The sequence below is a fragment of the Pogoniulus pusillus genome, chromosome 17, assembly GCF_015220805.1.
Source record: "Pogoniulus pusillus isolate bPogPus1 chromosome 17, bPogPus1.pri, whole genome shotgun sequence".
Lineage (NCBI taxonomy): Eukaryota > Metazoa > Chordata > Aves > Piciformes > Lybiidae > Pogoniulus > Pogoniulus pusillus.
The window spans coordinates 12,233,826-12,248,283 of record NC_087280.1 but is presented as its reverse complement, the minus strand read 5'-3'; the positions used below and the strand labels follow the sequence as shown (position 1 = coordinate 12,248,283).

Sequence of the window (14,458 nt, the reverse complement as noted above, 5' to 3'; positions counted from 1 at the left end):
GCTTGATCCAAGTCTTGAGTCTTCTACCAGGTAGCACTTTGGTGCTAGCAGTGAGAGTACGATCAGTGTATCAGTGGAGCCTGTTTGTAAAATCTCCACCACTCTACACACTAGAATAATTAATAACTCAAGACTGCAACACATCCAGTGTCTTTCCCACTTATTGAGTTTTATTCCCATTTCACACTCTCATTTAGCTTCATATCAACCAGGTTAGAAGTTGGTGGGTGAATTAATTCTGAAAACCCTTTAAAGAAGATTAATTTGGGATCTAGATATTACTCAACATAAATGGGTAGTCTCAAAAATATTCCTGTTTTTATCTCCTTCATTCACAAATGATATGTTGTAATGTGCATGTATTAATGGATGGGGCTGCCAGGAGCTTAACTGCTTGCTGTACAAAGATATGTACTCTGCTGTTTTCTGAGCCTGTGGCACAGGAGCACGTTTAACTAGTTTGTCATGCTTTTCAGATTATTGCCAACCATCACATGCAGTCCATCTCATTTGCTTCTGGAGGTGACCCAGTAAGTATTGATTACTAAGATACACTTTTGCAGGTGAAACAAAATTATTATGAGAATGAAAGTACTTGCAAATGCTTTGCTTCATCCCTCGCTATCCACAAGCATTGAGAATGTACACCATGCTTCAGGGCAATATCGGACTGGAAAGAGATGTAAAATAGAGACTTGGTGATCTTTGATAGGTGTGTATAGTTAACTCTCCTGTTGCCCATCAGTGAGCTTCAGTTAATTTGGAAGTCCTCAGACTTGAGAATCTAAAAATAAGAACACATGAACAGAGGATCACACCCCTTCTGTGGTCTATCTAATCAGCTCTCTCCAAGCACTGCTATTTTGTTCTATTGAGCATCACAACATTTCACTTTCAAACTTTAGTTTTCTTGATAGCTGAATAATTTGAACATGTCCTTAAGCTGCCTTGGTTTTGAAGTATAGACAGTGTCCTAGGTGCTGGTTGTTAGATTTATCTTCATGTAACATTTATAGCTGGGAAAATTCAAGGATACATTTTCAGACCTCTGCTCAGTGGATTGGATGAGTAATTCTCCAGGGCTTGATTACCTTTTCAGTGTCAGGGTTTTAATAAAATACTATTATCCTGCAATGGTCTTGGGCATAGATCCCATCAGATCTCAGAGGATTCACAGGGCTGGGTTCAGTCAGTGCTTAATGGCAAGACCACCAAATGACATGCTTGTAGAGAGATGTGCTGCAGGAAATGGGATTTGCGGTTCAACTGGTGACACTTTTCTTACTGGGAAAATGAATAAAATGGAGGTCTTGCTGAGAAGTGGTAACCATAGATTTGGTGATATGGGACAATTCAGGCTGCTTGTTCAAGTAATTTTTCCAAAATTCCCCTTAGGTTTAAAATAGGAGATAGCTTCTACAGGACACATCTTACCACCTGCCCCCATGTTCAGGGTTTCAGTGCAGTTCACTGTTGCTCTGCATAGTTAAGGGGCAGCAATATACTGCCCAAGAACAAACCCTATTCTGGCTTTCTTTTAAAGCAAAGTCATCCATGCATGTACATATACATTGCAAAGATATAAAAATAGCAGGTGCTGCTCCAGTTACTTTAGTTTCCAGTTGCTCCCTAGATCTAACTTATTTTAAAAATACATGCTAAAATATTAACAAACCTTAAAAAACCACTAAAAAGAAGAAAACACTGAGGTCACTAAATGCAAAAGAAATATTTAGCTTTATTTGTTTCACTGATGCTAACTTTGGAGATTGTGAAAAAAAAAGAAATCTAGGACAAGTTCTGCTGGCTCTGAGACCTGCCTCTTGTGTCATTCACTGTGAATTATTAAATGGCTGTTCTCACGCGTATTGCAAATGGGGGCCTTGTTTCCTGCCAGCTGATTGCATCTTCTCTCCAGAGAGCCATGCCTTTAAGCTGTGAATTGCATTTTCCCTATCCCGCCTTAAAGATCCAAAATAACAAAATGCATCTTTAATAATTAAAAGAATGTTATTCATTACTTCACCATTCTTACTCTAACGCTGGAATAGCAAGTGACTTTGCTTTTGCCAGCCAGGGTGACTGCAAATATTCATTTTGATATTCCAGTTCCCTTTTCAAATTGACTAGAAAAAGTGAGGATTATTTCAACACTGGTTGGAGAGAGAATCTGAAACAGGCAACTGATTATACAAAGGCTGTCTGATCTCAGCAGCAGCCTTGAGATCCAGGGTAATTTAACCTAATCATAGCCAGACTGAAATCAGGCAACAGGAAGGAGATCAGATACCCATTTTATTCTGCAGTATTTTAAAGATCAGCTTCTCTGCAAGATGCTTTCAAAACTCAGTTGGGAATGGTCTCACTTGTCCTTTGCAGTATATTGGCACTATTTTATCTTCCACTGATATTGATAAGGAGTCATACAACCCTGATGCATTACACAGGACAGGCTTTGAGCTCTGTAGGAGCAACAGTAGAGAGCAGCATTGCCTGCTGATGAGGCACCAGCCGTGCTTCTGCTGCTGTTGCAGGGTTTGAAATTGAACATACAGTTTATCGAAGACCCAAATAACGCCAAATACTCTTGTGCATTTATTATAAGGAAAAGATTCCACGACAACAAGTGTACTAACAGTGTGCCACTGATCCTTCCTGTAGCCCACGTTGCTTGTACCTCTGTTTTTGCCCCTGAAAGAATCACATTTTTAAAGGAAAAGATTGTATCTCTCTATACTTAGTTGTTTTGCTGTAGTGGTAGGGTTGTTCATGATGATAGTTTTAAAGGCATTTGTTGTTGTCTTTCCTATAGGATACAACAGACTACGTTGCATATGTAGCAAAAGATCCTGTTAATCAGAGAGGTATGGAAACAATTTTCAGACTGTACTGCATGTTTGTTATGATTGCTTCATGTTTATCAAGGAATTGTTCAAGTTTTAAACTAAGGAAGCTACCGGACAGGTCAATATTCGGTACAGTTTCTGGCTTCCCTGCATGGACATGCATGACAGCTAAGGGTTTGCCTCTCTCTGTAAATGAAACCTCAGAACTTCAGCTGAAATGATTTGCAAGGAAAACAGGTGTTTTAAGGAAAGTTTGGATGTGGCACTTAATGACATGGTCTGGTCAATATGGTAGTGTTAGGTCGTAGGCTGGACTTGATCTCAGAGGTCTATTCTCTATTCTAGCCTCAAGAATTCTGTGGTTCTGTGATAATCTGCAGGCTGTGGCTTTCCATGTCATATTCTTTGTGCAGCAAAGGGGGATTCTGCAGGTCAGACTAAAGCTGTATGAGCTGCAGGCTCCGTGCAGGGACTAAAGCTGACTCTGTCTGGGAAGGAAGGGCAGAGTATGGCAAGGCGATCAGTTGCCTGTCTCTGGGACAATGTTCAGACGAGGGAAGGGTAGTCAATGAGCCTCTTCATCTAACCTGGACTCCTGTGCGTATCGCTGGAAGACAGCGTGGGGTATACACTTGAGTGCATGCAACATTCTGCCCTCTGGAGGCTAACCCGGGGATAAAATCCCTTTCCATCACTTCTTTGCCTGCGCTACAAGACAGACTGGCCTTTAACTGCTTCTTTCATGCCAGGCAGCTCTCAGAGTGACACTACCGATGGCTATGACATTGGCAGGGGTAGCTCACAGGAAAGGTCACTCTAAGGTGCTATAGATGGCTCCGAAGATCATGATGTTTTCTGGAGAAGCTGGGGTGAAGCCCAGTCTGACCTGCTACCTCTCTGTGGCTCTGTCATTGCTGCTTTGACTAACTTAGGGTACCCTTTGACTTCACCAGCAAGTCCCAGCATTGATGCAGGGATGTGGAGAAGTCCTGTAGCCTGGCAGCATGCAGGCATGGCTGGCTGCTAGCTCAGCATCACTCCTGAGTGCTATCTCAGGGTAGCTATGCAGAGAGGAGAGCTGCACCTGGACACAGGGCACTCCCTGGGGACTGGGGGCAGGAGCATGGTCTTGCCCCAGGCAGCCCTGCCCCAGGCTGCCAGAGCCACTCATACTTGCATTTTCACAGTTCTACACAAAACCTGCCCACTGGCAGGTCTCACTCTCTCATTCACTTCTGATTTCCAGGCAGTGAAAGAATAGAATAGAATCATAGAATCAAAAGAACATTTATCAGCATTCCATGCAGGAACATAAATGTAGACGTTTTTTACTGAGATATAAGTTGATAGTATGATTGAAAAATACCTAGAGTAATTTCCTTAACACATCAAAAATTGCAGTCTGTATAATGTCCTAAAGCTACCTAGATGCATGCTTTCATGCCCATCTTTTCTGCTGTAAGCAAGATAGCTTGTGCCACTGTTTTATGGTATAGAGTACATGTACTTAATTAAAGTGATGTGTCTTTTTGCAGCATGCCACATACTGGAGTGTCCTAATGGGATGGCACAAGAGGTGATAAACAGCATAGGGCAGGCTTTTGAGCTGCGGTTCAAACAGTACCTGAAGAACCCATCTAGCCTGGTTACGTCTAATGAAAGGTCAGCATGTTCTCAGTGACTTGACTGTCAGTTACCTCCACTTCATTACTTCTCAGGAAAGCAATAGAGTCCAAAGAGTGATTCATAACTAAAGCTGCTTTGGATATGCTTTCTGGACATATGCTAATTGTAATATATGCTGGATGCACAGAGTATAATAGACTAAAATTAGCTTCTTCCAGTAAACCCCATTGATTTTTGTAACATTTGTACATAACACAGAATTTAGCTCTATTGTTCCTTAGCTAAAACGGCCTTAAGTGGTCCAAGTAAGGGGAAGAAATGTTCAAATTACTCTGCCCAAGTTAGTTCAGCTCTATAAATACTGTGTGCACACACACACACTGTATTCAGGCCTGACCCACGCCACATTTAAGCTTGCTGCAGCTGTGGAAAGCGTGTGGTGGGGAGAAGAGCTATTAATTCACCTTGCTGCTGTGCTCATGTCCTGGCAGCAGTCTCTGAGTCCACCTGGCATGACTTGCATCAGCTTCATGTACTGAAGCAAGTGCAGCCTCAGCACAGCATTCTAACGTATGAAGCCCATTGCTCAAAATACAGGGCCTAGATTAATTTCTGGGTCAGAGTTCCCCATGTCAATGACTCTTTTTCCACAGGGGGGCGCAATTCTAGCTCTAATTTATGGCTCTCCTCACAGGTTAGACAAACCTATTTTCCTCAGTGTTTCTTTATTGTAGTGCTGAATTTGATTGCTTGTTACCTTCAACCACGAGGTAAAACCATAGTGCGGCTCAACTGCGTCCTGCGAGTTGCTGTGCCAGTGGCGTTGCTGGTACAGTGCCTGATGCAATGCAACAGAACTGGTTGTGTTACATAACAGCAGCCTTAGCTCCAGTCTATATTTAATTCATTTTGTACAGTGGCTTTTGCCTTTCTCCTAATATTGGACTGTTTTTCTTGGGGGCAATAATCAGAGGAAGAGCCTTCTGTAGAAAACTCTGCTAGGTTATGCCCCAAGTAGATCAGAGCAAGGAGACATAGAAGAGGCTAATGAGATTTCCTCCTCTAAGCCTAACCTGCAGGCAGCCGTAGAGAATGGTCCTTGGGCACAAAAATCAGATAATTGGTGTGTGGATGAGTCACTCACTCCCAAACTACTGTGAATCACATAATCAAATACTTGCACTGCCTATCACATAATCAACTACTTGAACTTTATCTCTTTCCTGCACGAGGCCTTTTATCCAATTACATTCTTGCTAAACAGAGAAGTAAGATTTGAGATGAGCTTTTTATTTCAAGACCGGAGACAGTACAGGAAGCACCTTGTTGTTTTACAGTGTATCAGCTGTACATTTAAACTACCATCCTTCTGGTTCAGCTCAAGAAACACATTGGGTACTCTCCTTTGTGTCATTCAGTGTTTTCTTCAAGCTGAAACAGAACAGTTATGTTGATTATGGTTATTAAAATCAGAGTACATTTCCACGTCAGAAAATGACATTTTAAAAGTTATTATTGTAAGCAATCTTTTATTTTCTAAACCAGTTGAAGGCTTGTCTAATTAAATGCCATGAGGTTTTAATTTTCTCTTGTTAAGTGGTGTCGTTCCCCCCCAGCAATCTCTAGATTCATACAGTTGAGAGCAGTTATTTTTATGGTCTATGTTTTGGACACCTTAATGAATGATGCACTGACATTTTTGTCTCAGTTTCAGTTGATGGTTCTTACTTTTTTATTCAAGGAAAAGAGATCTGGTGCTAAGAAAATGACTGTACCTCCCTGCACCCCAAACTGCGATGCCTCTGTTTCTAATCCAGGAAGAAGTAACTGGAACAATAAACAGCTCTGAAAGATTGAACCCAAAGCCCTTCACAGCCTCCATATGGCTCATCTGTGTAGTGTGCTGGGTACAAACACTGGGGACATTTGCCTACACTAGAAAGCAGATGATTATATCAGGTTTTTTGTTTTGTTTTCCACATTTTTTCAGTGAGGCAGCAAATAGTAATGGATCAGCTGGGAATTCACAGGAGAGGGATGATCATGAATATTACAATGAAATTCCAGGGAAAGAGCCTCCCACCGGTGGCGTGTTAGACATGCGAATGCAAGTGCAAACAGACCAAAGGGCTAACTGCCTCCTGCAGTGCAGGAAGCAGTGTTGCTTGGTAAGTATATCATCTTCTGGCATAACTGGTTTTGGCACATTATGGGAATGGATAACAAAGTGTTGCTGTGGTGTAAAGCATGGCATTGAAATCTGAACCAGCTCCTGATTATCCTAGGAAAGGGATTTTTATAAGGCTGGATTTAATGATGCGTGGTACATAATTGAACCCCAGAGCACTTTCTGAGTATTAACCAGTTTGTCCTTAGAGTACTTTTAGAAGACCAAGTAATATTCCCTTGTTCACTCATTAGCTGTGAGAATACATACAGATCCAAATGGCTTGTGTGAGAGAGCATCTGCAAAACCTGGAACCTCCTGATTCTGTGATGTGATAGATATTTCATCCTGTCCATTATGCTCTACAAGCTATGCATGCCGCATTAACTGACTGCAATGTATGCACAGCAGTCGTTACCCCTGCAGTGTTTCAACAGGTTTTGTTAAATCAGCCACAGCCACAAAAGATGGATATATCTGTGGCTCTTGCCTGGGCTAATGGGGATTAAAAACCAGTTAGGGAGTAAAACTAGGTCAGTTCAGATTTGCTGCAGGGACTTCAAAGCCTGGTGTGCCAGTTCCTGGAAAGACTGTCCCTTCCCTGCTCTGAGAAGCAGGCAGCACTGCTTCACTCAGAGGGGACACACTTGGATGTGTCACTCGAATCCGTTTGGTGCTGTCTAAATTACTGCTGCTCCCAAGTGTTGTTTGAGTTTGGTGTCACCTGCTTCTTGGTTCCTCCTGTGTTCCATCCATTTTTTGCTTTGCAATCTCAACCATACTCCACATTTCAGCTGTGGGCCTGCCGGTCTGCACCTCTTCAGTTACTCTCTGTAAAGATGTTCGATTATATCCTGAGTTTGCATTTGAAGCTTGACACAGTTGTTGCAAGGACTCAACTTGCAGCATGTTAAATGAAAAATCTATTTTTCACAGGGGGTGTTACCTTTTGGTTTTCCCTTCAGTTCTGATGATCATCTAGTGATGCTCAGGCAACCTTCAAAACACAATGCTTTACTTATTTCTCCTTGTTTTTATTGCAAGGAACATTTATAAGAAAATATGAACTTAATTACTATATATACTAAACCTTAGATACATAAGTGATCAGTTCTCTGTGAGGTTGGAGCATGTCCAGACATAGTGCCTTGTAGGAAGATGAATATCAGCACAAAGTATTATTTAAGGAGATACGAATTTGTTGGTGAAGATGTGTTTAGTTACCTGTCTCCCAGTTAACTGGTGCATGAGATATTTTGAAGCTACCTGAGGTTTAAAAAGAACTATTTTTACACAACTGTTTTTACATTTTTTTTCTACAGACAGGTAGCCCAACATTCATCAATATATATCAAAATTGTCCAGAAGACACCAAAACTGTGGGTATGTACTATGTTTTCCTTCTCATGCATATGCAGAATTAACCAAAGCAGACTGCTTGGAAAAGCTGCCCTTTGGCTTTCAATACCATGCTGAAAAGCATCCTACTTAATGGGTTATTTCAAGTTCCCTAGATGAGTGGCACACAAAAAAAGGCTCACAGCTTTTCTAAAGGCTGCTAACCTATCTTCATGCCTGCTGGCAGACTTGCCCGTTTTACTTGTCATGATACTGTACAGTACCTCTCTGGGGTTTTTTTATTCTTTCATATATTTTGTTGGCTTATTCTCTTTTGTATCCTCTGAAAAAGGAAGGTAGTTTGTTGCTCATCAGTATCCAGTATCCAAAGATACCCCTTCCCTCTATAATTGCTCAATGAGACCCAAACTATCAGCATCAGGTGATTGTTCCAACAAAGCCTGTGCCCTTGGTTCCACTATCACTGGCTTCTTAGTGTTACTGTGTTCTTCCCCTTGCCTGGGGCAGCTTTGTGCCTGAGATCAATTTGCCTTTAGCAAAACTTGCTCTCTAGGGCACTGGGAGATCACCAACCTCCATCACTTTCTGGACATCCCTTTACACAACTGATGCCCTGAGCACATTGTCCCAACTCATCTCTTTCACAGTGAGGTCCTGTTTGAATTCCCCCTACCTGTGCTACTCTAAAGCAATCCATGATGCTGTCTGCAGGGTTCAGTTTTTTATGTTCTGATTTAAGGAAAGGAGGATAAAATGTTTTTTTACAAAGATACAGTGAACAAATAATGAATGAACACATCTATGAATAAAATATTTGCTAAGAGCAAAAATATGCATGCTATTTGGCTAGCTGAAGTGCTATTATTTTCATACCCTGCAGGGGATATTCTGTTGGCCTGATCCTAGGCTTGGATCCTAACCTGACAGATGTGGCTTTAGCTCTCCAGGCAGAGCCACAGAACACCAAGCTTCTCCATCTTCTGTGCTTTACCAGAATAGTAGGAGAGAGAATTGGTCATCTTCCTATAAGCTTATTTTCTGTGGTGCAGAGAGGAAGGAGAGGGTTTTGCAGCAAACACCATATATGGCTTGTCTCTCTGTACAGTCACAGGTATTATTTTCTTTTCAATCAGTGAGTGGTCTTCTGCTGAAATTGATTGAGGCAAAGTGAAACCAGTGTGCAACATTTTGGAAAACTTCATTCTAACTCATTTTGGATTATGTACTTTGTGTCTTCTAGCTGTAAGGAAAAGAGTTCATCTGCCAATTCTTTTCCTTCTGAAGGACTTCAGTGGGATACATGATGACAAGTGTTCCTGTTCCAGCTTTTAGAGTTATTTTTACTTGACTTTAAAAGAAGGAAATCTATACATATTATATACTAATTGCAGGTAACTGTGATGAAAGATCACAGAAGACAAAAAAAGAGGCAACTTTGTTGAAGCCTGCCCACAAAACAGATCTGTTTGATGATCCGTGCTACATCAACACGCAGACCCTGCCATCTGCAGTCTGTGCAGCCCGTGGTGCAGCAACGACACAGACCCATGGAAGCCCACTGCGCCAGGCCAGTAGGTTCCTTTGCAGTACTGTACCTTTCCAAGATTTGAACAGAGAAGCACTCTTATCAACTGTGCATGGAGAAAGACTTTGGTTTCCCTGTAGGAAATATAGAAAAGACAGGGTGAGAGGGAGATCCTTTGTGTTGGAAGGGTTTTTTTGCTTGTTAAATTGAAGACAAAGGGGATTAAAGAGAAAAAAGTAGTAGTGGCAAACAAACAGAGTAACTTTTCATCTTCTGGAGCTGATTGATGACAATAAATAGTGTTCCACAGGTAATAATAAGCAATTATAGAATCATAGAATCAACGAGGCTGGAAGTGACCTTCAAGATCATCCAGACCAACCTATCCCCCAGCCCTATCCAGTCAACTAGACCATGGCACTGAGTGCCTCATCCAGTCTTTTCTTGAACACTTCCAGGGACGGTGCCTCCACCACCTCCCTGGGCAGCCCATTCCAATGGGAAATCACTCTCTCTGTGAAGAACTTCCTCCTAACATCCAGCCTATACTTCCCCCAGCACAACTTGAGACTGTGTCCCCTTGTTCTATTATATGAAAGCTTGGGAAAGCACCATGCCTCAAGAAGGAGAGTTTTGTTTTGTGTTCAAGGTCTTGACTACTTTAAGGTGGAAATGGTTCCAGATGCTTTTTCTTCACAGGCAGTAGCATGCAAGATCATCATGGGATCATTATGACAACTTTTTCCCAATTCTTGCAAAACCAACCTCTGAGTCTCATTCAGTAATCTCTAAATCAAACTGTTTGATCAGTAGTAGTTATTAGATTTGTGTCAAATTAAGTCTTAATTTAAAGACTTAAAGTGGTGAATATCCACTAAATGACTATATAGTTGATACTGATTGTCCCCATTATTGGAAATACTTCTTTTATTAGCATTGCCTTTGTATGGTTTCACATCAAGTGTTTCCTCTGAGAGCTGCTTCCACACAGGCAAGTGGGCAAAGGACTTGACAGAATTACAGTAAAGGAAATCTGTGGCCATTGAGACATTAACAACCCCAGGCTGTGTTATGCTTTAAAAGGAACTGGCTATATCCTGAGGAGACTTAGATTGCACAATTCTATTGAAGAAGTGGTATCCTCTTGTTTTCCTTAGAAAAATCCTGCCTGTGAATCATTTGCAGTATGACTGGCTATATCCCAAACCACCCAGCTCTCTTAGTACATTCAGTAATTGTTCAGGTTTTTTTTTCACAGCAGATGCATCATGCTGTAATCCTTCCCTTCTGGGTACATTGGCTATGTTGTCCTACATTCCTGCACATAGCTGGAGCTGCTCAACATGACTCTCACAATGATCTGTGAAAATCTCTTTAGAGCTTCTTAAGGGAGAAGAAAAACTAAATCTTAAAAAGAAAAAAAAAATCCCAGTGGCTAACCCAACAAAAATCTTGTTTTTACAGAGAAGGTTTGACTTTTTAAATACAAAGAAATACAAACCCCAAACAGTAGAGCATCAGCAAATTTCCTGTTTCCAATCCCTGTTGCCTAGCAACTCAAAGCTTTCCCATCTAAGGTACGGGAGGAGATGGTGTGATCATTTTACCTAATGCACTGGAGAGTTGTGAGCATTCATGCGTGCATATTACTGCAGGCTGCAAGGTTGATCACAGCTTCAAGAATGAACCACTTGAATGTTTTAAAAGCTAATAAAAAATACTGCCTTGCATCCTTTTAGAATGAAGTTCTAGGCAAAATATCCAATACATTCCCTTTCACTTCATTTCAGAGTTACCGGAAGCTATTCAGCAGAGTGCCACAAGCAACACAGCTGGTTTCTCTCTTCTGCCACAAATAAAGCAACAGCTAAAGAATGAAGATTGTTTCCATGGCAAATTAAACAGGAAAGCAGCAGAGAGCCTCTTAGTCAATGATGGGGATTTTCTGGTGCGAGAGAGCACAACGTCACCTGGTCAGTATGTCCTCAGTGGACTTCAGGGAGGGCAAGCAAAGCATCTGCTCTTGGTGGATCCTGAGGGCAAGGTATGAACATTTAATATACTGAAGTTTCAGGGGTGCTCAGATACTTCAGTCAGAATGCCTGGGCGCATTCCAGAAAGCAGAACTGACCTGATTCCATTCAGGTTAATTTAAATTTAGCCAGTGATTTTATTAGGTTTGGAAGGCCAGTTTGAAATCTTATAAGCACTGAAGTATCATGGAAATAGAAGTGAGGTACATAAATACTGTTAGTCTAGGTGCTCATAATTGATTTAATACATCCTTTAAGTTGTTATTATTTTGCTAGAAAAATAACCCTACCATGAATGAATACTAACAGACTTCTGGATACAGAAAAAGTAGAGCTGGTTTGTTGTCACTTCAGTTCTACACGATCCTGCTCCGGGCTAAAAAAGCACTCTCAAGTGACATCTGCAGATGAGAGAATCAATCAGAAAACCGATCCTCATTAGAGTTTAGAGTAACTCTCTCTTCTGTGGAGAGAGGAAAAAAAAAGGTGATTTCTTTCCTCCTAACAAAATCAGCCCGGTTCTATACAGAGTATCATAACTTGGCCCTCTGCTTTCCATGTCAGCCAATGGTAGGTCAAATGTTATGTCTAAATTGCTGTCTACAGCTTAATGATCCTGCTCCAGTAAGTTCAGTGACTTAAATGCTTTTTGACTTTAATGCACTGGGTTCATGTCCAGCCAGTTATCAGAACATCTAATGCAAGTGTATTTTTCTGCTTCTATCATTAGGTGAGAACCAAAGACCGTGTATTTGACAGTGTGGGTCATCTTATTCAGTATCACATGGAAAATAATTTGCCAATCATCTCTTCTGGAAGTGAAGTGAGCTTGAAGCAGCCTGTAAGGAAAGACAGCAATGTGGGACATGCACAATATCACAAATAGTCCCTTGGATCTCACAAAGCCCAAGAAAATTCATATCTGAAAACTGTACCAGGAGCTTTCTATTATGAAGACAATTGAAAATGCATATAGACTGCTGCTGTTGCAGAAGATACCCTTTTGAGTGTGTGCCTGTGAATATATGTATATGTGTAGATCTATAGAGACCAACAAGCATAGTTATGTAGATATATATAATCCTGATCTTAACGAAATTACACCTTCAGAGTGTGAGATTCATTTGTGAGAAGGTATTTTAGACATGCACAAATGTCACTTTCAAGGTCATACTGAATCAGTAACGATTTAAAAGCACAATTAAACCTCTACATGCAAAAGCTCACTTGAACAAACTGCTGGAACATTAGTATGTGCCTTTTAGCATAGAATTATTGGAAACCAATATTTATACTGAATTAGTTTTGGGTGGTTAAACAAACACGTCTAAGCTTTTAACTATTTGCCAAAATATGTAATTTGAATATTACTGAAATGTCATCTGCTTTCAATAGACACTAACGATTTCATTTTGCTTGTAACAGCACTTTACTAGCAAGTCATGTTTGAAGTGAGTAGAGTTCACAATGCAGAATGATTGTCTGGTTTCTTAATGCTTTTTTTTACCACTGTCTGACTACTCAAAGATTTGAGATGATGCAGCATTGGCAAAGTTGAAATTAATATATGTAATGTAATTTTGGAATAGAAATTGTTCAAGGATAGGCATGCTACTAGATCCTAATATTTTTGTCTTGCATATGATTTTATTATTAGTATCAATTAATACTGGAGACATCTCTTTTTAAAGGTAGGCTAAATATATTTTCATTGATTACATAGTTATTTACACACTGGAGAAGCTGAACAGAGTTAGTGATACATTTTGAGAGAAAACTGTTTAAAAGACTGAACTTTGCATGTGCCCTTATTCAACATTCTTTCCAAAACAAGGACACGCTTTTCCCTTTCTTCACATACAATCCATTTGTTCCTAAACATGGAAAAAAGTCTTTTAAAGGAAACCTATGAATTGTTTTCCCACAATAAATACTCTTAAATATGGTCAGTCCTATATTCAGAGTGAACAGTGATTTCCCGGGCTTTTTCTTGAAGGAACAGTGATTTAGTAAGTAATGGAGAAGGGCATTTCTCGAGGGGGGATTTGGGGAATGAACTTGTAGCCTGGGTGATGGCCTGAGAAAGTTGTCGCTTTTAGATAAGCAATGTCTTCTGGCACGAGCAGGGACATTCCCTCTGTATCCTGGCCCACCAGCTCAGTTCCATGAGGGAGACTATTGTGTAGTTCAGTAAATGCTGGAAGACTTCACTATAAAAAAAAATACATTCTGTTCTTTTGCTTCTGTTCATGTTAAATGGGGCACTATAGTAAGAGCTCTTTCCCCTAGAAAACAAGAGGGGTCACAAACACATAAAATTATTGAAGACATACGCTTCTTTGGAGGGGAGATTATGATGTAGAAAGAGCTACACTTAGAGCTGCCTAAAAAAACCCACATTTTTATTCTTAAGGGGGCCTCCAGGAAAGCTGGGGAGGGACTTTTTAAGATGTCAGGTAGTGATAGGATTAGGGAGAATGGAACAAAGATAGAAATGGGTAGATTCAGCCTGGATGTTAGAAAGAGGTTCTTCACCATGAGGGTGGTGAGACGCTGGAACAGATTGCCCAGGGAGGTAGTGGAAGCCCCATCCATGGAGGTGTTTAAGGCCAGGCTGGATGAGGCTCTAGACAGCCTGATGTAATGTGAGGTGTCCCTGCCCATGGCAGGGGGGGTTGGAACTAGATGATCCTAGTGGTCCCTTCCAACCCTGACTGATTCTATGATTCTCATCCTCAATTAATATTTCATTCCCTGATAATGATTAAAATACTCAATTACACATACTGAAGCAGTGAGAAGCTTTAAAACATTATTGGTTTATTTCTTTGCTAATTGTCTAGCATTTCTGATACCTCAGAAACTCACATTTATGCCTGTTGTATCCTGTGTAAGGTTTTCA

At 40.8% G+C, this 14,458-nt stretch overlaps 1 protein-coding gene across 3 annotated transcripts in view; it reads left to right on the top strand.

The window, feature by feature from the left end:
- SHC4 (SHC adaptor protein 4) overlaps positions 1-13,513 on the top strand; it is a 31,797-nt gene extending 18,284 nt beyond the window's left edge. For 2 of the 3 annotated variants that reach the window (XM_064157661.1, XM_064157663.1), the window contains exons 6-13: positions 477-530; positions 2,813-2,864; positions 4,382-4,508; positions 6,463-6,640; positions 7,962-8,022; positions 9,390-9,569; positions 11,314-11,567; positions 12,287-13,513. In XM_064157661.1, coding sequence (XP_064013731.1) covers positions 477-530; positions 2,813-2,864; positions 4,382-4,508; positions 6,463-6,640; positions 7,962-8,022; positions 9,390-9,569; positions 11,314-11,567; positions 12,287-12,442 — 1,062 coding nt within the window. In that variant the 3' untranslated portion in view covers positions 12,443-13,513. The remainder of the gene's footprint in view (positions 1-476; positions 531-2,812; positions 2,865-4,381; positions 4,509-6,462; positions 6,641-7,961; positions 8,023-9,389; positions 9,570-11,313; positions 11,568-12,286) is intronic. The other variant, XM_064157662.1, reaches the window with a different exon arrangement.
- Positions 13,514-14,458: the final 945 nt, after the last annotated feature.